Consider the following 25,943-nt stretch of genomic DNA (forward strand, 5'->3'; position numbering starts at 1 on the left):
TCCAGATGCTAGCTAGATCACTTGTGTCATTCTGGAAGAGATTTCTCTATCTCTGATTTGACAAAAGACTGTTGCTTCCTTCAGAACAGTGGTTCCCAAAGCTTTTATTTTCTTCACCAAGGTACACATGAGGTAAGATATTCAAAAGTTTTACTCACCTCGTCAGTCCCAATCACTCTTTAAGATCTATTGCATGAATAAAAGATCTACTGCATGAACCAAACCTCTACTCAATGAGATATCATCCTTTTTCTCTTCTACCGATCTGCATGTGAGTTGAGAACCACTGACTTAGACGATATCTAAAATAGACAATCTGATGTATACTTGAAGGAGAGGGCCACCTACAGGAAACTACAGGAACGGGTTTCAGAAGCACTGGGAAATCCCACTTGTGCTTTGTTTAAAAAGCAAATAGGCTGTCAACTGAGAAGGCCTAGAAGCAATCACACCACAGTAGCAATGAACATACTTAGGACATAAATCTTTGTTTCTAATTAAATTCTCCATTAAAAGGAATTAGGGTCCTTGGAAAAATGGCTGCAGAAAGACTAGGACTAGAGCAGGAAATATAAGATAAGTCTGGAGCATCCTATAGTGCTAATTTTAGCACTTAAAAAGTGCATTTCTTATAAAGAAATGATCAAAAGACATACAAACACACACATACATACACACACAATAATGAGATTATGTCAAAGGGATAGCTATGCCAACTGAAAGAACTCCCAATGGACAAAGGTAGAAGAATTTAAGCCAAAAAATAAAGTAGCATTGTATTATTACCTAATGTATAATATAAATATCCATGAGTTCATACTGATTAAATAAATAGAAGTAAAAAGACAAATATTCCATAAAGAAGAATTATAAGTAATTTTATGTAGCTACTCTGTCCTTGATGAGGTGGAAAATAACTCCCCACTCCTTAATTATGAGCTGTGAATAACTACTTTCTTCCAAAGAGGAGAGTATGAAAAAAGAGGGGGAAAAAAGTAACTTTACTAGGGAGAAAGACAAATACTACCTCAAGCCAGGTGATCAAGGTCAATATCAAAAGTGATAAGGCATATTGATACTTTGTACCCTTGATATGATATAATGAGAATATTTTACATCTGTGGTCTTCCCCCAAAAAACACATTACCTCCATCTAACCAAGAAATAAGTAACAGATAAATTGCAACTAAGGGATTCTACAAAATATCTGAACAGTACTATTCAAACTGTCAAGGTCTGGGCGGCCCGAGTGGCTAGGTGGCTTGGTGCTGCCTTCAGCTCAGGGCCTGATCCTGGGGTCCCGGGATCAGGTCCGCATCAGGCTCCCTACGTGGAGCCTGCTTCTCCCTCTGCCTGGATCTCTCTCTCTCTCTCTCTCTCTCTCTCTGTGTGTGTGTGTGTGTGTGTGTGTGTGTGTGTGTCTCATGAATAAATAGAATCTTTAAAAAAAACTGTCAAGGTCATAAGAAATAGTAAAGTAGGAAAAACTCCCACAGCCAAAAGGAGCTTAAGGAGACCTAACAAATAAATGTAATGTGGGATCCCAAATAGGATCCTAGAATAGCAAAAAGACATTAAGGAAAATCTAAGGAACTCTGAATAAGCATGGACTTTAGTCAATAATAATGTATCACTATTAGTTCATTAATTGTAACAAATGTTCCATAATCAGGTAAGGTATTAATAATAGGGGAAATGAGTGTAGGAACTTACTGTAATATCTTTGTAATAATTATGTAAGCCTAAAACTTGTGAAATGTATAAATTTATATACAAGCAAATAGAAGGGTACTTGGAAACAAAATACATGCACATAAATGGGAAAATAATTGACTAAATTGTGGCATTATAGACTATTAAGCAACACGGATCATATACTTAAGAGGATGAGTGAGCTCTCTATTGACTTGGAAGGATTCCCACTATGTATTTTTAGTGAGAAAAGAAACTGCAGAGAAATATATAACTCTTATTTTGTAAAATAATGAGAAGAAAATCCCCATATACATCTAGATAGATAGATAGATAGATAGATAGATGATAGATAGATAGATATCCTTCAAAGAATAGAGAGAAGGTATGCAAGGATACACACTGGATTATTAACATTGCTTGAAGTACGATAATGGGTTAGAAAAGAGGAGTAGCAAGTCTGGGGATATAAGCAGGACAGGGAAAGTAAGCAATAATTAATTTGATAATTCATTATCAGTATAGAACATCTATACAGTGAATTGATGCTTTACAAATAAAATTTTAAATCTGTGAAAACAAAAAAACAAAACAAAAAAGCAGATGGATCAGAAGGAGGAAAAGAGATCTGTTTTAGATTGGTAGGATTGGAGAGGAGGGGCAAGATGGTGGAAGAGTAGGGTCCCCAAATCACCTGTCCCCACCAAATTACCTAGATAACTTTCAAATCATCCTGAAAACCTACGAATTCAGCTTGAGATTTAAAGAGAGAACAGCTGAAACGCTACAGTGAGAAGAGTTCGCGCTTTTATCAAGGTAGGAAGACGGGGAAAAAGAAATAAAGAAACAAAAGGCATCCAAGGGGGAGGGGCCCCCCAAGCAGTCAAGTTAAGGCCGGGGCGAGTATCCCCAGGACAGGAGAACCCCGTCCTGGAGAAGCAGGAGCTGCACCAACCTTCCCGGGAGGAAAGGTGCTCGCAGGGAGTTAGAGCAGGACCCCAGGAGGGCGGGGATGCCCTCAGGCTCACTGGGACACTAACAGACACCTGCGGCCCACACAGGAGAGTGCGCTGAGCTCCCTAAAGGGCTGCAGTGCGCACAGCGGGACCGGAGCAGCTCGGAGGGGCTCGGGCGGAGGCTCCGCAGAGGGGGCTGCGCGGCCCCGGGAGCTGGTCGGCTGCGGCGGCTCCGGCAGAGGAAGAGTCTCCGTGCGGAGGGGGCTGCGGGGCCGGGAGCAGCTCGTAGAGGCTGGGGTGGTGGCTCCGCGGAGAGGTGACTTCGCGGCTGGGAGCACGAATCCAACAGCGCAGGCCCCGGAGCACAGGGCGCCGGGACACAGCCCAGGATCAGGCTCCCCCCCGCCCCCCCCAACAGGCAGAGGCCAGGAGGGCCCAGGACAGCAAGGAAGCTCCTGCCCCGAGCTGAGCAGATCAGCGGCCCCGCCCCAGAGCCTCCAGGCCCTGCAGACGGAGACCTCCGGAGTTACTGCGGGGGCTGAATCAAGGTTTCCATAGCTGGCCGCTGCCACTGTGGTTGTTCCTCCTGGGGCCTCACGGGGTAAACAACCCCCACTGAGCCCTGCACCAGGCAGGGGCACAGCAGCTCCCCCAAGTGCTAACACCTGAAATTCAGCACAATAGGCCTCTCCCCCAGAAGACCAGCTGGACGGACAAGATCCAGGGGAAGTCAAGGGACTTAAAGTATACAGAATCAGAAGATACTCCCCCATGTTTTTTTTTTATTTCTGATTGCTTCCCCCACCCTTTTTTTTCTCTTCCTTTCTTTTGCTTTCTCTTTTTCTTCTCTTTTTTCCTTTTTCTTCATTTTTTTCTTTTTTCTTTTTCTCTTTTCTTTCCTTCTTTCTCTCCTCTCTTTTTCTCCTTTTCCCAATGCAACTTGTTTTTGGCCACTCTGCACTGAGAAAAATGACTAGAAGGAAACCCTCACCTCAAAAGAAAGAATCAGAAACAGTCCTCTCTCCCACAGAGTTACAAAATCTGGATTACAATTCAATGTCAGAAAGCCAATTCAGAAGCACTAGTATACAGCTACTGGTGGCTCTAGAAAAAAGCATAAAGGACTCAAGAGACTTCATGACTGCAGAATTTAGATCCAATCAGGCAGAATTTAAAAATCAATTAAATGAGATGCAATCCAAACTAGAAGTCCTAAAGACGAGGGTTAACGAGGTGGAAGAATGAGTGAGTGACATTGAAGACAAGTTGATGGCAAAGAGGGAAACTGAGGAAAAAAGAGACAGACAATTAAAAAGACCATGAAGACAGATTAAGGGAAATAAACGGCAGCCTGAGGAAGAAAAACCTACGTTTAATTGGGTTCCCGAGGGTGCCAAAAGGGACAGAGGGCCAGAATACGTATTTGAACAAATCATAGCTGAAAAATTTCCTAATCTGGGAAGAGAAACAGGCATTCAGATCCAGGAAATAGAGAGATCCCCCCATAAAGTCAATAAAAACCATCCAAAACCTCGACATTTAATAGTGAAGCTTGCAAATTCCAAAGATAAAGAGAAGATCCTTAAAGCAGCAAGAGACAAGAAATCCCTGACTTTTATGGGAAGGAATATTAGGGGAACAGCAGACCTCTCCACAGAGACCTGGCAGGCCAGAAAGGGCTGGCAGGATATATTCAGGGTCCTAAATGAGAAGAACATGCAACCAAGAATACTTTATCCAGCAAGGCTCTCATTCAAAATGGAAGGAGAGATAAAGAGCTTCCAAGACAGGCAGGAACTGAAAGAATATGTGACCTCCAAACCAGCTCTGCAAGAAATTTTAAGGGGGACTCTTAAAATTCCCCTTTAAGAACAAGTCCAGTGGAACAATCCACAAAAACAAGGACTGAATAAGTATCATGATGACACTAAACTCATATCTCTCAATAGTAACTCTGAATGTGAACGGGCTTAATGACCCCATCAAAAGGCGCAGGGTTTCAGACTGGATAAAAAAGCAGGACCCATCTATTTGCTGCCTACAAGAGACCCATTTTAGACATAAGGACACCTACAGCCTGAAAATAAAAGGTTGGAGAACCATTTACCAATCAAATGGTCCTCAAAAGAAAGCAGGGGTAGCCATCCTTATATCAGATAAACTAAAATTTACCCCAAAGACTGTAGTGAGAGATGAAGAGGGACCCTATATCACTTAAAGGATCTATCCAACAAGAGGACTTAACAATCCTCAATATGTATGCCCCGAATGTGGGAGCTGCCAAATATTTAAACCAATTAATAACCAAAGTGAAGAAATACTTAGATAATAATACACTTATACTTGGTGACTTCAATCTAGCACTTTCTACCCTCGATAGGTCTTCTAAGCACAACATCTCCAAAGAAACAAGAGCTTTAAATGATACACTGGACCAGATGGATTTCACAGATATCTACAGAACTTTACATCCAAACTCAACTGAATACACATTCTTCCCAAGTGCACATGGAACTTTCTCCAGAATAGACCACATACTGGGTCACAAATCGGGTCTCAACCAATACCAAAAGATTGGGATCGTCCCCTGCATATTCTCAGACCATAATGCCTTGAAATTAGAACTAAATCACAACAAGAAGTTTGGAAGGACCTTAAACACGTGGGGGTTAAGGACCATCCTGCTAAAAGATGAAAGGGTCAACCAGGAAATTAAGGAAGAATTAAAAAGATTCGTGGAAACTATGAGAATGAAGATACAACCGTTCAAAATCTTTGGGATGCAGCAAAAGCAGTCCTGAGGGGGAAATACAGCGCAATACAATCATCCATTCAAAAACTGGAAAGAACTCAAGTACAAAAGCTAACCTTACACATAAAGGAGCTAGACAAAAAAACAGTAGATGGACCCTACACCCAGCAGAAGAAGAGAGTTAATTAAGATTCAAGCAAAACTCAACGAAATCAAGACCAGAAGAACTGTGGAACAGATCAACAGAACCAGGAGTTGGTTCTTTGAAAGAATTAATAAGATAGATAAACCATTAGCTAACCTTATTATAAAGAAGAGAGAGAACACTCAAATTAATAAAATCAAGAATGAGAAAGGAGAGATCACTACCAACACCAAGGCAATACAAACGATTTTAAAAACATATTATCAACAGTTATATGCCAATAAATTAGGCAATCTAGAAGAAATGGATGCATTCCTGGAAAGCCACAAACTACCAAAACTGGAACAGGAAGAAATAGAAAACCTTAACAGGCCAATAACCAGGGAGGAAATTGAAGCAGTCATCAAAAACCTCCCAAGACACAAGAGTCCAGGGCCAGATGGCTTTCCAGGGGAATTCTATCAAACGTTTAAAGAAGAAATCATACCTATTCTACTAAAGCTGTTTGGAAAGATAGAAAGTGATGGAGTCCTTCCAAATTCGTTCTATGAGGCCAGCATCACCTTCATTCCAAAACCAAAGACTCCACCAAAAAGGAGAATTACAGACCAGTATCCCTGATGAACATAGATGCAAAAATTCTCAACAAGATACTAGCCAATAGGATCCAACAATACATTAAGAAAATTATTCACCATGACCAAGTAGGATTTATCCCCGGGACACAAGGCTGGTTCAACACTCGTAAAACACTCAATGTGATTCATCATATCAGCAAGAGAAAAACCAAGAACCCTATGATCCTCTCATTAGCTGCAGAGAAAGCATTTGCCAAAATACAGCATCCATTCCTGATCAAAACTCTTCAGAGTGTAGGGATAGAGGGAACATTCCTCAATATCTTAAAAGCCATCTATGAAAAGCCCACAGCAAATATCATTCTCATTGGGGAAGCACTGGGAGCCTTTCCCCTAAGATCAGGAACAAGACAGGGATGTCCACTCTCACCACTGCTATTCAACATAGTACTGGAAGTCCTAGCCTCAGCAAAGAGACAACAAAAAGACATTAAAGGCATTCAAACTGGCAAAGAAGAAGTCAAACTCTCCCTCTTCGCCGATAACATGATACTCTACATAGAAAACCCAAAAGCCTCCACCCCAAGATTGCTAGAACTCATACAGCAATTTGGTAGCGTGGCAGGATACAAAATCAATGCCCAGAAATCAATGGCATTTCTCTACACTAAAAATGAGACTGAAGAAAGAGAACTTAAGGAGTCAATCCCATTTACAATTGCACCCAAAAGCGTAAGATACCTAGGAATAAACCTAACTAAAGAGGTAAAGGATCTATACCCTCAAAACTATAGAACACTTCTGAAAGAAATTGAGGAAGACACAAAGAGATGGAAAAATATTCCATGCTCATGGATTGGCAGAATTAATATTGTGAAAATGTCAATGTTACCCAGGGCAATTTACACGTTTAATGCAATCCCTATCAAAATACCATGGACTTTCTTCAGAGATTTAGAACAAATTATTTTAAGATTTGTGTGGAATCAGAAAAGACCCCGAATAGCCAAGGGAGTTTTACAAAAGAAAACCATAACGGGGGCATCACAATGCCAGATTTCAGGTTGTACTACAAAGCTGTGGTCATCAAGACAGTGTGGTACTGGCACAAAAACAGATACATAGATCAATGGAACAGAATAGAGAATCCAGAAGTGGACCCTGAACTTTATGGTCAACTAATATTCGATAAAGGAGGAAAGACTATACATTGGAAGAAAGACAGCCTCTTCAATAGATGGTGCTGAGAAAATTGGACATCCACATGCAGAAGAATGAAACTAGACCACTCTCTTGCACCATACACAAAGAGAAACTCAAAATGGATGAAAGATCTAAATGTCAGACAAGATTCCATCAAAATCCTAGAGGAAAACACAGGCAACGCCCTTTTTGAACTTGGCCACAGTAATTTCTTGCAAGATACATCCACGAAGACAAAAGAAACAAAAGCAAAAATGAACTATTGGGACTTCATCAAGATAAGAAGCTTTTGCACAGCAAAGGATACAGTCAACAAAAGTAAAAGACAACCGACAGAATGGGAGAAGACATTTGCAAATGACCTATCAGATAAAGGGCTAGTTTCCAAGATCTAGAAAGAACTTCTTAAACTCAACACCAAAGAAACAAACAATCCAATCATGAAATGGGCAAAAGACATGAACAGAAATCTCACAGAGGAAGACATAGACATGGCCAACATGCATATGAGAAAATGCTCTGCATCACTTGCCATCAGGGAAATACAAATCAAAACCACAATGAGATCCCACCTGACACCAGTGAGAATGGGGAAAATTAACAAGGCAGGAAACCACAAATGTTGGAGAGGATGCAGAGAAAAGGGAACCATCTTACACTGTTGGTGGGAATGTGAACTGGTGCAGCCACTGTGCAAAACTGTGTGGAGGTTCCTCAAAGAGTTAAAAATAGACCTGCCCTAGGACCCAGCAATTGCACTGTTGGGGATTTCCCCCAAGATTCAGATGCAATGAAAAGCCGGGACACCTGCACCCCTATGTTTCTAGCAGCAATGTCCACAATAGCCAAACTGTGGAAGGAGCCTCGGTGTCCATCAAAAGAGGAATGGATAAAGAAGGTGCGGTTTATGTATACAATGGAATATTACTCAGCCATTAGAAACGACAAATACCCACCTTTTGCTTTGTCGTGGATGGAACTGGAGGGTATTATGCTGAGTGAAGTAAGTCAATCGGAGAAGGACAAACAGTGTATGTTCTCATTTATTTGGGGAATATAAATAATATTGAAAGGGAATATAAAGGAAGGGAGAAGAAATGTGTGGGAAATATCAGAAAGGGAGACGGAACATAAAGACTCCTAACTCTGGGAAACGAACTAGGGGTGGTGGAAAGGGAGGAGGGCGGGCGGTGGGGGTGAATGGGTGATAGGCACTGAGGGGGGCACTTGACAGGTTGAGCACTGGGTGTTATTCTGTATGTTCGTAAATTTAACACCAATAAAAAATTAATTTTAAAAAAAAGATTGGCCGGATTGAATGAGTATGGAGGGTGGAGAGGAGGTAAGCAGGAAAAGGGTAGCAGCACCCAAAAGAATACAGTGGCCATCACTAAAGTTGAATTAACATCCTTTTCTCAATTGTGCTACGGGATGCCCAAGTACATGAAAATGTTGATATCACTAAGGATGTGATGAGAATGATTGCTATTTCTGCCAATATCCTAGAGTTTTTGCCCACCACAAACAGAAACTATGCTCACCAGTTGCTTCCCCAACACCCCCCTCCCTCAAAACACACAGATACAAAACACATTTGATGCTTAGAGCTTCAAGAAGATTATTTATACACCATCTTGTTCTCCTGGCCTTTTGAACAATGAGGCCTCACCATGGGTTTCAAAGTGTTTTTGATAAAGAGGTGACATAGCTTTGGCATCAAAGTCCATAGGAGACAAAAATAGGAAGGGTCTGCATTTCCAAGAAGTTAAAATCAAATAATAGAGTGTAGGTCCCTGGTGAGCAAGATCAGAGACTCCCAAAATGGTAGAATTGAAAATGATGTAAAGGTCATTTCAGCTATCTACTTCAATACCTAATGCAGTCTCTATCTGAGATTCTAGATCCTAGATCCTAGCACCAGGGCACAAGGGGAAGGGAGGACATACTGTGGAATCTCTACAGATAAAGCAGATTGCTTCTTGCAAAAATGAATTGTACCTGTGATATATTCCCCACAAAGCACCTAGGAACTCATGATGACGGTGTGTTTACAGGGCTCCATGTTGAATATTTAGATACAGTGGACTCAAGGTCATATTGGAAATTATGTGAAAAATTTCAACAGCAGTCCATTTGCTAAGAGATCTCCCAGCAGCACCTGAAGCTATTTTCCATCAAGAAAAAAGGAGACACCTTGGCCTAAATGATACTTTAGGCCATTTTCATAGTCAGGTATTAAGATCATTGAGCCAACCGGCTCTATGAAAAAACAACTGTTCATATAACAGGGGTGGAGTCAAGGAAGAAATGGATCAAATTCAAAACTTTTCTAAATTGGGGATCCCTGGGTGGCGCAGCGGTTTGGCGCCTGCCTTTGGCCCAGGGCGCGATCCTGGAGACCCGGGATCGAATCCCACGTCGGGCTCCCCGTGCATGGAGCCTGCTTCTCCCTCTGCCTATGTCTCTGCCTCTCTCTCTCTCTGTGACTATCATAAATAAATAAAATTTTAAAAAAAACTTTTCTAAATTATATGAATATACACAGTAAATGGAAGTCCCATTTTATGAAAATTTGGTAAGAATCTACTCTGTAGTTCCAGTAAATAATTAGAATTTAATTTACTGAAGCTCCACATACACTGCAACTATATTTCAAGAAAATGTCCATTGTATAACATGAGCAGCACCTCTATATACTCCAGGCCCAATGAAAAAACTACTAGCTATGGTACTGAGTAATATTTTCATGTAGCACTCACCTTAAAACACAAGTGTAGAATCCACTGTCTTGTGCCTCTGCTGAGTGAAACCATATTGAATCTTCTTCTTTGCTCATCCTGACCTCTGAAAAGATGATGGGCTCTTCTAAATCACCTTTATTTTTGTACCACATAAGCCTGAGCCCAGTGCTCTGGGCCATGCTATAGTTGGTGCGAATATAACTGTAGAAAAGGGCACATTTCACTCGTACTGGTTCACCTGCCAAAGCCATGTATGTCTTGAGATCCACTGACCAGTCAATGCAGCCATCCACTGAAAGAAAACCAGATTGGGCATGAAATGCAGTGAGTATCATTAATACTAATGATAAGCACAATAATCATTGCCAACATGTTACTGAGGACTTACTGTGAGCCAGGCTTCACGGAATTTGCATGTCAAGTGCTTTACATAGATTACTTTAATCTTCCTACTGCTCCTTTGATATAGACCAGCATCCCTCTTAGACCTGCCAATCTTCCTACTGCTCCTTTGAGATAGACCAGCGTCCTTCAAGACCTGCCAATAGGATCCCTATTCTAGCTCTGTGCCTCTGTGGAATTTTCAGTCCTCTACAGTGACCTTCTACTTGCAGTTGACTGGATCCTTCAAAGAGCTTCATCCAGCACTGGTGCTTATGTGGTTGTCCTGGGGCCCCACCAATAGGTCCCAATTCTGGCAGACTAGTCTGGCAAGTGGATTACTCCTGCTAGTCATGTGGTATTTCCTTCACAGGATTGTGTGAGATTGGATAGCTAGGATGACACTGACGTAGATTTTAGGAGACTCAAGGTGTTTGGACAGGAGTCCCACAAAAGAAATACTTCCGGGGGACCCTTGTACAGCCTAGGAGCAGCCTTGAGATTCATTTATGATTTTCATTTTACAGACAAGAAAACTGAGACTCAAAGAAGTTCAGTGACTTTGTCCAAGGTCACACAGCTAAGAAGTGGTAGAAAACCAGTCTCTGATTCTACAGACTGTGTTCTTAACCCCTACCCTATACTGACTCTGCTTATAATTGTGACAGGAACGATTGTGTTATTTATTTGCCTTCAAGAAAAGTTGGAAGCAGCAGACACCTAAAGTGATTATTTGCTATTATCTAAATGCCTGTTTTCCATGGTATGAACTATTAATAGATATTTAATCACAGTTTGATTTCTTCTTATACCCTAAGGCCTCCCTTGCTGCTCAGCTGATGTTTGCTCATGGGAATATATTATATTAATGTCAGTTTTAATCAAATAATATTAGGTGGGTAAATCTACCATTAAAGAAAGACATATACAGTAGATTCCCTCCTTCCCAGAATGGTTGGAAATGACATTGGCTAATTTAATATACGAGTCAGCACAATTACCATAGATATTCTACCTCCAATTATTTAATTTCAAAGAATTTCAATCAAATTATGCAACATCCCTTTATATTACTTGATTACTCTTTATAAAAAAACCCTTTCATAAACATATAAACACTGCCATTTTAAAATTATGTGTTTCACTTATAATTTTGTAAACTGATCTGCTTCTTTTTGTAGATTTTGAGAACTCCTCAGCCCAGTGTGTTTATCTCTTAACCTCAGTTGACAGGAAGCTCAGGGATAAATACAATACTCAAGTGCAATAATATCTTTTTCTTTTTTTATAAATTTATTTTTTATTGGTGTTCAATTTGCCAACATACAGAATAACACCCAGTGCTCATCCCATCAAGTGCCCCCCTCAGTGCCTGCCACCCAGTCACCCCCACCCTCGCCCACCTCCCCTTTCACTATTTTATTATTATATTTTATTCCCTTTCACTATTTTTTATATTCCCCAAATGAATGAGACCATATAATGTCAATCGGAGAAGGACAAACATTATCTTTTTCTTTTTAAGTTTTATTTATTTTAGAGAGAGTGTGTGCAGGTGCAAGGGAGAGGGGCAGAGAGGGATTGTGCACAGGCACATAGGAGGGGGGTGGGAGGGGGAGGGGCAGAGGTAGAGGGAGAGAGATAAAAAGAACCTTAAGCAGACTCCATGCTGAGTCCAGAGCCAACTCTGGGCTGATCTCATGACCCTGAGATCAGGAACTGAGCCTAAACCAAAATTGGGACGGTTAACCAACTTGGCCTCTCAGGTGCCCCCAATGCAATAACTACCTTACCTCAAGATACTGCTTCCTCTATTCAAGGGTTCTTGACCAGGGTTCAAAGTCACACAGGGGGACGGTGCCTGGATAGGCTTAAAGGTTTCTGTGCCTATTTGCATAGTAATACTTTTCTGGGGAGATGTCCCACAGCTATTTAATAGATCACTAAAAGGGTCTACAGCCCAAGAAAGTTTTTGAATTCTGTGATTTCTTCTGATCTCTCTTTCTGACTTCATTTTTTATTGCCATGCTACATATGGGCTTTTGTTATAAGCTGCTTCAAATCCTCTTATGTATATATTCATTGAAAAACAAATTAATAACCAAATAAATCATTCTAAATTTATATGAAGGGCATTTGAACTTTCTTTGAGGATTCAGAAGGTACCAGATTCACCACTATGGATTTTGATGACCATTTTGCACTGTTGAAGCAAGAAGGCACAACTGGATTAGACTAAATATGTACTTAAGACTAGCAAGTTCTTGCAGAGCTTTATTATTCACTCCCTGGTATTAGTTGTTTACCTGTCATGTGTCACTCTCCTAAGTGTCAATAATAGAGGGGGGGAATCTGTATTAGCTCAACTTTCTGGGTCATGGTAAATTATGGTAATCCTCTCTGGATTAAATGTAATTTTAATATTTATTGCTTTATAATCTTTAATGAATTTGATACTATTCCTTTCAATGGATTGCCTGTGACACTGTTCCCAGGCATTAACAAAAACAAAAACCTGAGGATAATTTAAAAAGACTCTTAAATAGTCTAGTTTATTCCCCTAACCCTACGAGGCACAGCAAATGTTTTTGAATTAACAAATTTGGCTTAGCAAAGTAGCTTCAACCTCTATAATTACTTACTTTAAAAAAACCCTTTTGGAATGTTTTTTTCTCCATTGGTTCCCTAAATCCCTTTAGTTGCTTCCTTTAAATGATCTGTTGTACAATCTCGCTTTTACAGTATTAACAGTCTGGTTTGGCCCATTAGTAACAGGACATAGTTGGTATTGAAGATAATCAAAATATCTGCTCCTGAGACACAATGATCATGTTCAAAGGCAGTTGAAGACATTTAACTGCATTCACAATTAGCTTTATCATACAGACCTTGAGAGTATACTGAGAATTCATTTCCTTCTAAGTACTACTACTTGAGCAAAATGTATTTGATTTAATAGATTCATAGTTCCTTTTTCTCTGTTCTCTTGTTTAGTTAGTAAAAAGGAAGTATTTAGTTAAAAGGTGGTCAATAGGCAGAAAACAGATCTGCAGTAATGAGGAAAACAATTTCTGTATGTTATCTCCTTTATTCTTTTCCTTTAGTATTCACAATACAGAGTTACAATATAAGGTATTTCAAGAAACCAGAGGGAGTCTTCCTCAAAAGTAGACAAAGGGGGGCAGCCCGGGTAGCTCAGTGGTTTAGCGCCACCTTTAGCCCAGGGCCTGATCCTGGGGGCCCGGGATTGAGTCCCGTGTCAGGCTCCCTACATGGAGCCTGCTTCTCCCTCTGCCTGTGTCTCTGCCTCTCTCAATCTCTGTCTCCCATGAATAAATAAATAAAATCTTTTAAAAAAGGTAGACAAAGGGTATGATACCAAGGATCCATGAAGGCCCATCTGCCACCAAATATTTTGCCACACTGATGTTTCATGAGTAGAAATCCATTCCTATGAGTTAAGGCATTGTATTCTTATATCAAGAGAGTATTGGACCCTACTAGATCTCAACATGATAGTATGACTTGTTTCTCTTAGATTGCTATTCCTAGGGAAATAAGCCAAGAGCAGGGCAAGAGGGGATAGAATATGATATAGCACAGCCATTTTTTAGATTTGGGAATGGTGAAGCAACTAAGAAGGATGTACTGTATTAAGAGACCTGGGAAGTCAGGTGGCAGGGCAGCATGAAGGAACTGAAACTATGAGGTTAAAGGAGAAGCATCAAAAGGTGTGAGAGGGTCACAAAAAGGCAGGAAGAGGAGAAAGGTCGCATAGAATTCAATTAGCCAAGGTCATTGCAGGAATCAAAGATGGTGCCACCAGAAGTCATTAGTGCAAGTCATGTTTCTATCATGAGAATGAGTTTGCAATAATATGCCTCATTTTCAGGGCCCCTCACATGTTGACACTCTATACATATTTGGCAAATAGGGATCTGTCATGCAGCTGACAAAGGTGCAGACTATGGCCAGGTTGGGGACTTAGTGGAACTGAGTAGCACACAGAGGAAGCCAACCTGCAAGCTTGATCTCATCAGCACAAGCCTATAATCCAGAGTGTTCAGGCCCATTCTGTTTACAACTCCAGTCACACCTGTTTAAGTTGGCCCTGACAGGGTTCCTGAGAAAAGCAGTTTCTGGACAGACCAGCTTCTCCCACAGGTGAGTTGAGAACTGGGTTTCATTGACCAGCCCCAAGTATAAATAGAGGCACTACAAGAAAAAAAAAACAGTTTTCCCTCCCAAACAGTGAAATTCTACATATGGATTGAAACTTGCTACAGCATCAGCTCAACAAAAGTATAAGTGAGTGCTGCCTGTTCTCTGCTTCTTAATAACTCTATATGGTTATAAATATTCCTGCCATTCCATTAGAAAATACCTCCTATTTCTAAATTATCCATTTTCTGTTCACTCATAAGTCTTATGAATAGCTTGAGTATTTAAGAATCAATTAAATACTTGATTTGCTATTGTATTTATACAATATTAAGAAACTATTTCTTTAGATTTTCATCTCTACTACCTTGATTTACATTTCTGTAAGGCTCACAAAGTTATTACTCTCGGTTTAGTCTTTTTGGCAGAAATGCTTTAATATCTGAGCTATCCAAAACAATTATAATGGAGCAAAAAAAAAAGCTACTTCTTTAAAACCTAGGTCACAGGGCGCATAGGTGGCTCAGTCACTTAAGCCTCCAAGTCTTGGTTTCTGCTCAGGTCATGATCTCAGGATCCTGGGATCGAGCCCCAGGTCAGGCACCCTGCTCAGTGGGGAGTCTGCTGCTCTGCCTCTCTCTGGCCCTCCCCCCAGCTTGAGCGTGCTTTCTCTCTAAAATAAATAAAAATAAATATTTAAAATTTGTTTTAAAAAACCCAGGTCTCTATTTTAATCATTTTCATTCCAATCTGCCAAACAACTGTGTTTTTAGGCGTCCCAACATGAAGATTCAAATAGAAAAAAAAAAGAGATGATGTTTATGAGCACATAAGGGACATACCAGTGTCCATGCAATTTATTTTGCCAAGAGGAGATTCCTAGGGGTAAAATCTAATACAATCCCATGAGAAGTGCCTTGGGTGACAAAAGAAAACTTATTTAGCCTCTTTATAGAAAAGCCTTGGTTTTCTCCTCAATACAACCAGGAGAGGGAAACATACTACACCTACCTGCTGTGAAAACAAAGCTCTGAGAAAAGTTTATAAATTACTAAAAGAGGATAAGATGCTGTTATCAACAATAATTACATTATTTTAGAAAAAAGTATTGTGTACAGTAATTTTTATTGGGGGTAGGATACGTAACTATGTGTAGAATTGCCAATTCTGGATTTTTTCCCCCGAATTAGAAATCTGTTTAGGTAAAATGGCTAATTAGCATAGAAGAAAATATACAAGCTGCAGATATCTTAATGACATTCATTACAACTTAAGCCTCAGATGTACATTTGTTACTAGCTTATTATGTGTTTGTGATTAATAAATTCATTTGTTAAACCAGCTGTTTTCCTTTCTGCCAACTATATCCGTTTCATTTTTACAACCAGCTCTCCTGTTTGTGATCAACAGGGCAATTGTTGGGGGCAATTCATCAAATCACCACTAGAGGGGGAGCTGTCCAAGTTTTTTGTGTAGCACTTAACATTTCCCCACCTAAACTCTAGAACTAAAAAAACTGCTATCTGCCAACCACTGGTCGTTGGGGAGGGATCACAGCACACCTGGGGATGCACCACTGTGGGTGACAGAGGGAGACAAAAAGTTGAGCATGCAGCTGAGTTCTTCCTCAACCTGGGTAATCAGGTTACACACAGCAGGTGGATGACCCTGCACATAAAGGTGCAACAGCAGCTACTGGCATTCATTGAGCCTTAGTACAGAACAGCTGGGTACTGTGATAGGTGCTTTGCATGTATTTTTCTCATTTTACTATCCTGTTAACTCTGGGATGTAGGGACTCTTATCATTCCTATTTTACTGAGGAGAAAAAAAAAAAAAAACCTCAGTTCAAATGACTTGCTCAAGGTCATGCAAGTTGTGGTAGTAGTGTGGATCCCAACACAGGTGAGTTTGACTCCAGAACTTATGTTCTTACATGCTGTGTGTTTTACATATTGCCTCCTATACTCCCATCCCAGCTCATGAGCCATTAAAATATTAAAATTTGCTTGATGCTATCGAAATTGTTGTATGTATTCCAAAGAGCACATGCCTATCCAGTACAGTAGACCTTTCTAGCTGAATGATAATGTATCCCCAAATAATAACCATTGTGGGAATAATAACCACAAAATAATGTATGCCAATTATTTATCTATAAATTACACACAGTACTTATAGAGTAATGAATTCTTAATTTGTGTATTTTATTTAACCTCTGAAGATCAGATCTAAAACTAGGATCGATTTTATCTGACCCATACCAATTTAAAATTAAATATCTAGGGATGATCACCCAATCCCTAAAATCATAATCTAGGAATAGAGTTGTGTTTATCTTTTTTTAAGATTTTATTTATTTCTTTTAGAGGGGAGAGGTTGAGCAGGAGTGAGGGGAGGAGCAGAGGGAGAAGCAGACCCCTCCATGATCATGGAGCCTAATGGGAGGCTCGATCCCAGGACCCTCGGATCATGACCTAAGCTGAAGGCAGATCCTTAATCGACTGAGCCACCCAAGTGCCCTGAGTTGAGTTTATCTTAACATTTGTATTTATGTATTATAATTTTGAACACAGTGCTCTTATTTTTATTTCTAACATTTTAACACAGGAGTTAAATGCTTTCTATTTCTCAGCTCCCCCAAACATGGACCTAAAAACAAGTTTCTTTTCATTTATACTCATCATGGTGAACACTTATCTGCCTCAAGTGGGCAGCTCCAAGCACAAGAAGTCAAGGTCTCCAAGAAGTAAATGGCCTGTGCCCTTTCTGCTGGACGCAAGCCTCCTTGCCCCCAGCCTGGGAATATGGACAGAGTTGTCTTATTATTTTTTAAATAAAGTTCTGTCAGTAGAAAAAAAAATATTTTAAAAACTTTCATCTGTGCATCAGTATCTATCAATAGAGAAAACATCCCCCACCCCAGCTCTATATATACAATGAGTGATTATCGCTTCAAGTTTTAAAAAGCATTTCTATACTTTTTATGAATTGGATTATATGCTTTCCTTTCACACTTTTACCCCCTGCCATTTGTCAATAGGGAAGTTCTGCCTAAATGAAGTCTTTCATCTCATTTCAACCTAGTTATTATGCTTAATAATGGGCTGGCAACCATCTTCATTTCCCTTTCATTACAGGATCTGTGCTATGCTTTGTCAAGATCATTCCTTAGATCTTACCCGACAAATGAGCCTCAATTACGTTCTGGAGGTGAAGCCACATGAAACACTACAACTAACTCCTCCACTCCTGATTACCTGAGGCCTCATAAGAGCTTCCTTGGGAATTCATTACTAGCCAGGAGCCCTTCTCAGATGCACTGATGTTAATTTGATGGCTGCGGCAGCAAATAAGCCTGTGGGATACAGGATATAAGAACTCCCTGCCAATCCCTCTAGCAGGCTTTCTGCTGCCCCCTCAAATCCAGGATGCTTGGCAGTAAGTTTATCTTCCATGCCAAATCTGCTCCGCCTCCCATGTTCACAGCCATCCACATCAAATTCTTTGGAAAACATCCCTGAATCTTGCCTTTCCCGTCCCAGTGACCTCCCCCTGCTCCTCCCAAAAAGACAGTAAAGCTCATTGCTTCTGAAAAATTATTGAAATTCTTCCCCTACTCTCCATCCTCATAGATGTGAAAGTCCAGATCCTTCTATCTTGTTTGGACTATTGTGATTCCCTTCTAAAATGATTTTCCAACTTTCCCATTCCAATCTGTTCTTGAAACTGCTACTAAAGTGATCTTTCTGAAGTATATGACCATCCTTTCACTGCTCAAAACCTGCAGTGGCTCCAGGTGTGCAAATCCCTAAGCCTAGCTCCCCTGGCTCACTCTAGACGCCTGTCTTTTCTGCCCCTCCCCATAGTTCTTTGCACATCCAATACCTCAATACTCACCTGTCCTGAACATGCCATTCACTTCTTTTGCTCTTCCTCCAGTATACCCTTTGCCTCTGTGCCTATCTATTGAGATCCTAATCCTCCAAGATGCAGCTTCAAATGCCACTTCTCTGAAAACAGACTTCATTGCTCCATGTGAATCCATCTCTCACCACGTGTTTGTCTACATATCTCCTCGGTTAGATGGGCGTCTCATTTACTTTGTATTGCTAGGACCAATGTATTGAACATAGTAGTCCAATGTATTGAACATAGTAGGCACTCATTAAATCTTTATGGGATGAAACCATGTGGGTTTTTTCCCCCAAATTCACTAATAATCAAAAGTTGTATTTATCAAAGACTTTAGGATTGCCCCTGCTGCTACCCACCACAGAAAGCAGTGATGTGTCCAAATTCTGATAGGAATGTCAGGAGAGGGAGGAGGGGCAAGATGGCGGAAGAGTAGGGTCCCCAAGTCACCTGCCCCACCAAATTACCTAGATAACCTTCAAATCATCCAGAATATCTACCAATTCGGCCTGAGATTTAAAGAGAGAACAGCTGGAATGCGACAGTGAGAAGAGTTCACACTTCTATCAAGGTAGGAAGATGGGGGGGGAATAAAAGAACAAAAGGCCTCCAAGGGGGAGGGGCCCCGCGAGGAGCCGGGCTAAGGCCGGGGCGAGTGTCCCCAGGACAGGAAAGCACCGTCCTGGAGAAGCAGGAGCTGCACCAATCTTCTCGGGAGGAAAGGCGCTTGCAGGGAGTTAGAGCAGGATCCCAGGAGGGGCGGGGATGCCCCCAGGCTCCCTGGGACACTAACAGACACCTGCGACCCGGGGAGAGTGCACCAAGCTCCCTAAATAGCTGTAGCGCACACAGCTGGACCCGGGAGCAGCTCAGAGGGCTCGGGCCGAGGTTCTGCGGAGGGGGCTGCCCGGCCAGAGCGCGAATCCAACAGCGCAGGCCCGGCACAGGACGCCGGGGACACAGCCCAGGATCCAGCCTCCCCCCGGGACAGACAGAGGCCAGGAGGGCCCAGGACAGCAAGGACGCTCCTGCACGGAGCTGAGCATCCAGGCCCCTGCAGACTGAGAGCTCTGTAGTTCCTGCGGGAGCTGAATCCAGGGCTCCAGGGCTGGCCGCCGCCACTGGCGTTGTTCCTCCTGGGGCCTCACAGGGTAAACAACCCCCACTGAGCCCTGCACCAGGGAGGGGGCAGAGCAGCTCCCCCAAGTGCTAACACCTGAAAATCAGCACAACAGGCCCCTCCCCCAGAATACCAGCTAGACGGACAAGTTCCAGGGGAAGTCAAGGGATTTAAGTATACAGAATCAGACGATACTCCCCTGAGTTTTGTTTTGTTTTGTTTTGCTTTTTGATTTCTGTTTGCTTCCCCCACCCTTTTGTCCCTTTCTTTCTTTTTCTTTCTCTTTTTCTTCTTTATTTTTCTTTTTTCTTCCTTTTTTCTTCTTTCTTTTTCTCTTTTCTTTCCTTTTTTCTCTCCTCTCCTTATCTCCTTTTCCCAATACAACTTGTTTTTGGCCACTCTGCACTGGCAAAATGACTAGAAGGAAAACCTCACCTCAAAAGAAAGAATCAGAAACAGTCCTCTCTCCCACAGAGTTACAAAATCTGGATTACAATTCAATGTCAGAAAGCCAATTCAGAAGCACTAGTATACAGCTACTGGTGGCTCTAGAAAAAAGCATAAAGGACTCAAGAGACTTCATGACTGCAGATTTTAGATCCAATCAGGCAGAATTTAAAAATCAATTAAATGAGATGCAATCCAAACTAGAAGTCCTAACGACGAGGGTTAATGAGGTGGAAGAACGAGTGAGTGACATAGAAGACAAGTTGATAGCAAAGAGAGAAACTGAGGAAAAAAGAGACAAACAATTAAAAGACCATGAAGATAGACTAAGGGAAATAAACGACAGCCTGAGGAAGAAAAACCTACGTTTAATTGGGGTTCCCGAGGGCGCCGAAAGGGATGGAGGTCCAGAATAAGTATTTGAACAAATCATACCTGAAAACTTTCCTAATCTGGGAAGGGAAACAGGCATTCAGATCCAGGAGATAGAGAGATGCCCCCCTAAAATAAATAAAAACCATTCAAAACCTCGACATTTAATAGTTAAGTTGGCAAATTCCAAAGATAAAGAGAAGATCCTTAAAGCAGCAAAAGACAAGAAATCCCTGACTTATGGGGAGGAGTATTAGGGTAACAGCAGACCTCTCCAAAGAGACCTGGCAGGCCAGAAAGGGCTGGCAGGATATATTCAGGGTCCTAAATGAGAAGAACATGCAACCAAGAATACTTTATCCAGCAAGGCTCTCATTCAGAATGGAAGGAGAGATAAAGAGCTTCCAAGACAGGCAGGAACTGAAAGAATAGGTGACCTCCAAACCAGCTCTGCAAGAAATTTTAAGGGGGACTCTTAAAATTCCCCTTTAAGAACAAGTCCAGTGGAACATTCCACAAAAACAAGGACTGAATAGATATCATGATGACACTAAACTCATTATCTTTCAATAGTAACTCTGAATGTGAACGGGCTTAAAGACCCCATCAAAAGGCGCAGGGTTTCAGACAGGATAAAAAAGCAGGACCCATCTATTTGCTGTCAACAAGAGACTCATTTTAGACAGAAGGACATCTACAGCCTGAGTTGGAGAACCATTTACCATTCGAATGGTCCTCAAAAGAAAGCAGGGGTACCCATCCTTATATCAGATAAACTAAAATTTACCCCGAAGACTGTAGTGAGAGATGAAGAGGGACACTATATCATACTTAAAGGATCTAACCAACAAGAGGACTTAACAATCCTCAATATATATGCCCCGAATGTGGGAGCTGCCAAATATATAAATCAATTAATAACCAAAGTTAAGACATACTTAGATAATAATACACTTATACTTGGTGACTTCAATCTAGCGCTTTCTACACTCGATGGGTCTTCTAAACACAACATCTCCAAAGAAACGAGAACTTTAAATGATACACTGGACCAGACGGATTTCAGAGATATCTACAGAACTTTACATCCAAACTCAACTGAATACACATTCTTCCCAAGTGCACATGGAACTTTCTCCAGAATAGACCACATACTGGGTCACAAATCGGGTCTCAACCGATACCAAAAGATTGGGATCGTCCCCTGCATATTCTCAGACCATAATGCCTTGAAATTAGAACTAAATCAGAACAAGAAGTTTGGAAGGACCTCAAACACGTGGAGGTTAAGAACCATCCTGCTAAAAGATGAAAGAGTTAACCAGGAAATTAAGGAAGAATTAAAAAGATTCATGAAAACTATGAGAATGAAGATACAACCGTTCAGAATCTTTGGGATGCAGCAAAAGCAGTCCTGAGGGGGAAATACATCGCAATAGAAGCATCCATCCAAAAACGGGAAAGAACTCAAATACAAAAGCTAACCTTACACCTAAAGGAGCTAGAGAAAAAACAGGAAATAGATCCTACACCCTGCAGAAGAGGAGAGTTAATAAAGATTCGAGCAGAACTCAACGAAATCGGGACCAGAACTGTGGAACAGATCAACAAAACCAGTAGTTGGTTCTTTGAAAGAATTAATAAGATAGATAAACCATTAGCCAGCCTTATTGAAAAGAAGAGAGAGAAGACTCAGATTAATAAAATCAAGAATGAGAAAAGAGAGATCACTACCAACACCAAGGAAATACAAACGATTTTAAAAACATTTTATGAACAGCTATACGCCAATAAATTAGGCAATCTAGAAGAAATGGACACATTCCTGGAAAGCCACAAACTACCAAAACTGGAACAGGAAGAAAGAGAAAACCTGAACAGGCCAATAACCAGGGAGGAAATTGAAGCAGTCATGAAAAGCCTCCCAAGACACAAAAGTCCAGGGCCAGATGGCTTCCCAGGGGAATTCTATCAAACATTTAAAGAAGAAACCATACCTATTCTACTAAAGCTGTTTGGAAAGATAGAAAGAGATGGAGTACTTCCAAATTCGTTCTATGAGGCCAGCATCACCTTAATTCCAAAACCAGGCAAAGACTCCAGCAAAAGGGAGAATTACAGACCAATATCCCTGAAGAACATGGATGCAAAAATTCTCAACAAGATATTAGCCAATAGGATCCAACAATACATTAAGAAAATTATTCACCATGACCAAGTAGGATTTATCCCCGGGACACAAGGCTGGTTCAACACTCGTAAAACACTCAATGTGATTCATCAAATCAGCAAGAGAAAAACCAAGAACCATATGATCCTCTCAGAGATGCAAAGAAAGCATTTGCCAAAATACAGCATCCATTCCTGATCAAAACTCTTCAGAGTGTAGGGATAGAGGGAACATTCTTCAGCATCTTAAAAGCCATCATCGCAAAGCCCACAGCAAATATAATTCTCAATGGGGAAGCACTGGGAGCCTTTCCCCTAAGATCAGGAACAAGACAGGGATGTCCACTCTCACCACTGCTATTCAACATAGTACTGGAAGTCCTAGCCTCAGCAATCAGACAACAAAAAGACATTAAAGGCATTCAAATTGGCAAAGAAGAAGTCAAACTCTTCCTCTTCGTCGATGACAGGATATTCTACATAGAAAACACAAAAGCTTCCACCCCAAGATTGCTAGAACTCATACAGCATTTTGGCAGCGTGGGAGGATAAAAAATCAATGCCCAGAAGTCAGTGGCATTTCTATACACTAACAATGAGACTGAAGAGAGAGAAATTAAGGAGTCAATCCCATTTACAATTGCACCCAAAAGCATAAGATACCTAGGAATAAACCTAACCAAAGAGGTAAAGGATCTATACCCTCAAAACTATAGAACACTTCTGAAAGAAATTGAGGAAGACACAAAGAGATGGAAAAATATTCCATGCTATGGATTGGCAGAATTATTATTGTGAAAATGTCAATGTTACCAGGGCAATTTACACATTTAATGCAATCCCTATGAAAATACCATGGACTGTCTTCAGAGAGTTAGAACAAATTATTTTAAGATTTGTGTGGAATCAGAAAAGACCCCGAATAGCCAGGGGAATTTTAAAAAAGAAAACCACATCTGGGGGCATCACAATGCCAGATTTCAGGTTGTACTACAAAGCTGTGGTCATCAAGACGGTGTGGTACTGGCACAGAAACAGACACATAGATCAATGGAACAGAATAGAGAATCCAAAAGTGGACCCTCAACTTTATGGTCAACTAATATTCGATAAAGGAGGAAAGACTATCCACTGGAAGAAAGACAGTCTCTGCAATAAATATACTGGGAAAATTGGACATCCACCTGCAGAAGAATGAAACTAGACCACTCTCTTGCCCCATACACAAAGATAACCTCAAAATGGATGAAAGATCTAAATGTGAGACAAGATTCCATCAAAATCCTAGAGGAGAACACAGGCAACACCCTTTTTGAACTCGGCCACAGTAACTTCTTGCAAGATACATCCAGGAAGGCAAAATAAACAAAAGCAAACATGAACTATTGGGACTTCATCAAGATAAAAAGCTTTTGCACAGCAAAGGATACAGTCCACAAAACTAAAAGATAACCTACAGAATGGGAGAAGATATTTGTAAATGACCTATCAGATAAAGGGCTAGTTTCCAAGATATATAAAGAACTTATTAAATTCAACACCAAAGAAACAAACAATCCAATCATAAAATGGGCAAAAGACATGTAGAGAAATCTCAGAGAGGAAGACATAGACAAGGCCAACATGCACATGAGAAAATGCTCTGCATCACTTGCCATCAGGGAAATACAAATCAAAACCACAATGAGATACCACCTCACACCAGTGAGAATGGGGGAAGTTAACAAGGCGGGAAACCACAAATGTTGGAGAGGATGCGGAGAAAAGGGAACCCTCTTACACTGTTGGTGGGAATGTGAACTGGTGCAGCCACTCTGGAAAACTGTGTGGAGGTTCCTCAAAGAGTTTAAAATAGACCTGCCCAAGACCCAGCAATAGCACTTTTGGGGATTTACCCCAAAGATGCAGATGCAATGAAACGCCGGGACACCTGCACCCCGATGTTTCTAGCAGCAATGTCCACAATAGCCAAACTGTGGAAGGAGCCTCGGTGTCCATCGAAAGATGAATGGATAAAGAAGATGTGGTTTATGTATACAATGGAATATTACTCAGCCATTAGAAATGACAAATACCCACCATTTGCTTCAACGTGGATGCAACTGGAGGGTATAATGCCGAGTGAAATAAGTCAATCGGAGACGGACAAACATTATATGTTCTCATTCATTTGGGGAATAAAATAATAGTGAAAGGGAATATAAGGGAAGGGAGAAGAAATGTGTGGGAAATATCAGAAAGGGAGACAGAACATAAAGACTCCTAACTCTGGGAAACGAACTAGGGGTGGTGGAAGGGGAGGAGGGCGGGTGGTGGGGGTGAATCGGTGACGGGCACTGAGGGGGGCACTTGACGGGATGAGCACTGGGTGTTATTCTGTATGTTGGCAAATTGAACACCAATAAGAAATAAATTTATTATTAAAATAAAGGAATGTCAGGAGACAGGCTCCAATGTCCAAAATGTGTTGACAAGAACAAATGACTGCCACCTTTCCATTAGCTAGCATCACTAGTAACATTAATAACAAGCTCTATGCCAAATTCCTGCTCCAGAATTCATAATTCCTTGGTAAGTCAGCGAAAATCGCCAATTCTACCACCCAAGCTCTTCCAAATTAGGCTATACCCTGTCAAAATGCGTGGCTGTTGACAGGCTGATCTCCTCCTTCTAGTCCTACCCTAGCCTTCCTTGTAAGGGAACAGCAGGCCCTTACCCATTCAGCTCTTTCCTGTCTACACCCTCATACCATTTCTCCCACCTTCCACACCTTCCCAACCAAATTTTAGTCATGCTCTGAGTTTGTTTTACCTAGGTGTCAAGCTGGGAGTGGCATCCTGGTTTTCCTGCCATACTGATTGGCACATTAGTCAATGTCACTCTGCTCATGGAATTTCTTCCCTTTTTCATTTCATCGCTCAAGCACCTCCTGGACCAGACACTTAGTAGGTCTTACTGAATGTGGTTTTCTATATTCTCATTCCATGATATCTTGCACAATTTAGTGCTAGTAGAGTGAACTTCTTGGTTAATTAATTTTTACATTAGCTGGAGGTTAACCTTTGGATTGTTGAAAATCTTTTCTAAGACATCCAAATCCACTTTCTATTTTAGTAAGTAAAGAATCATGATGAGACTGAAATCTTTCTGAATTGACTGAGGATTTGTCAGGCCCTTGGGGTTATCACCCTACACCCGTCATTTCTGAAAAGTTATTGAAACAGTAACTTTGGGCAATATAAGAAAAGGGCATAATAGAGTGAAGAGATCAAATCCTGGGTTCTTAGTCCACCTCTAGATTTCAGAAACCC

At 41.1% G+C, this 25,943-nt stretch overlaps 1 protein-coding gene across 1 annotated transcript in view; it reads right to left on the minus strand.

Annotated features, from left to right (window-relative positions):
* The window catches only part of IL1RAPL2 (interleukin 1 receptor accessory protein like 2), a 1,316,516-nt gene that overhangs the window by 625,662 nt on the left and 664,911 nt on the right, over nucleotides 1-25,943 (minus strand). Inside the window, exon 3 of the mRNA XM_072815909.1 lies at nucleotides 10,086-10,359. Within this exon, the coding sequence (XP_072672010.1) occupies nucleotides 10,086-10,359 (274 nt within the window). The remainder of the gene's footprint in view (nucleotides 1-10,085; nucleotides 10,360-25,943) is intronic.

This window comes from Canis lupus, chromosome X (assembly GCF_048164855.1).
Source record: "Canis lupus baileyi chromosome X, mCanLup2.hap1, whole genome shotgun sequence".
In the NCBI taxonomy this organism is placed as follows: Eukaryota; Metazoa; Chordata; class Mammalia; order Carnivora; family Canidae; genus Canis; species Canis lupus.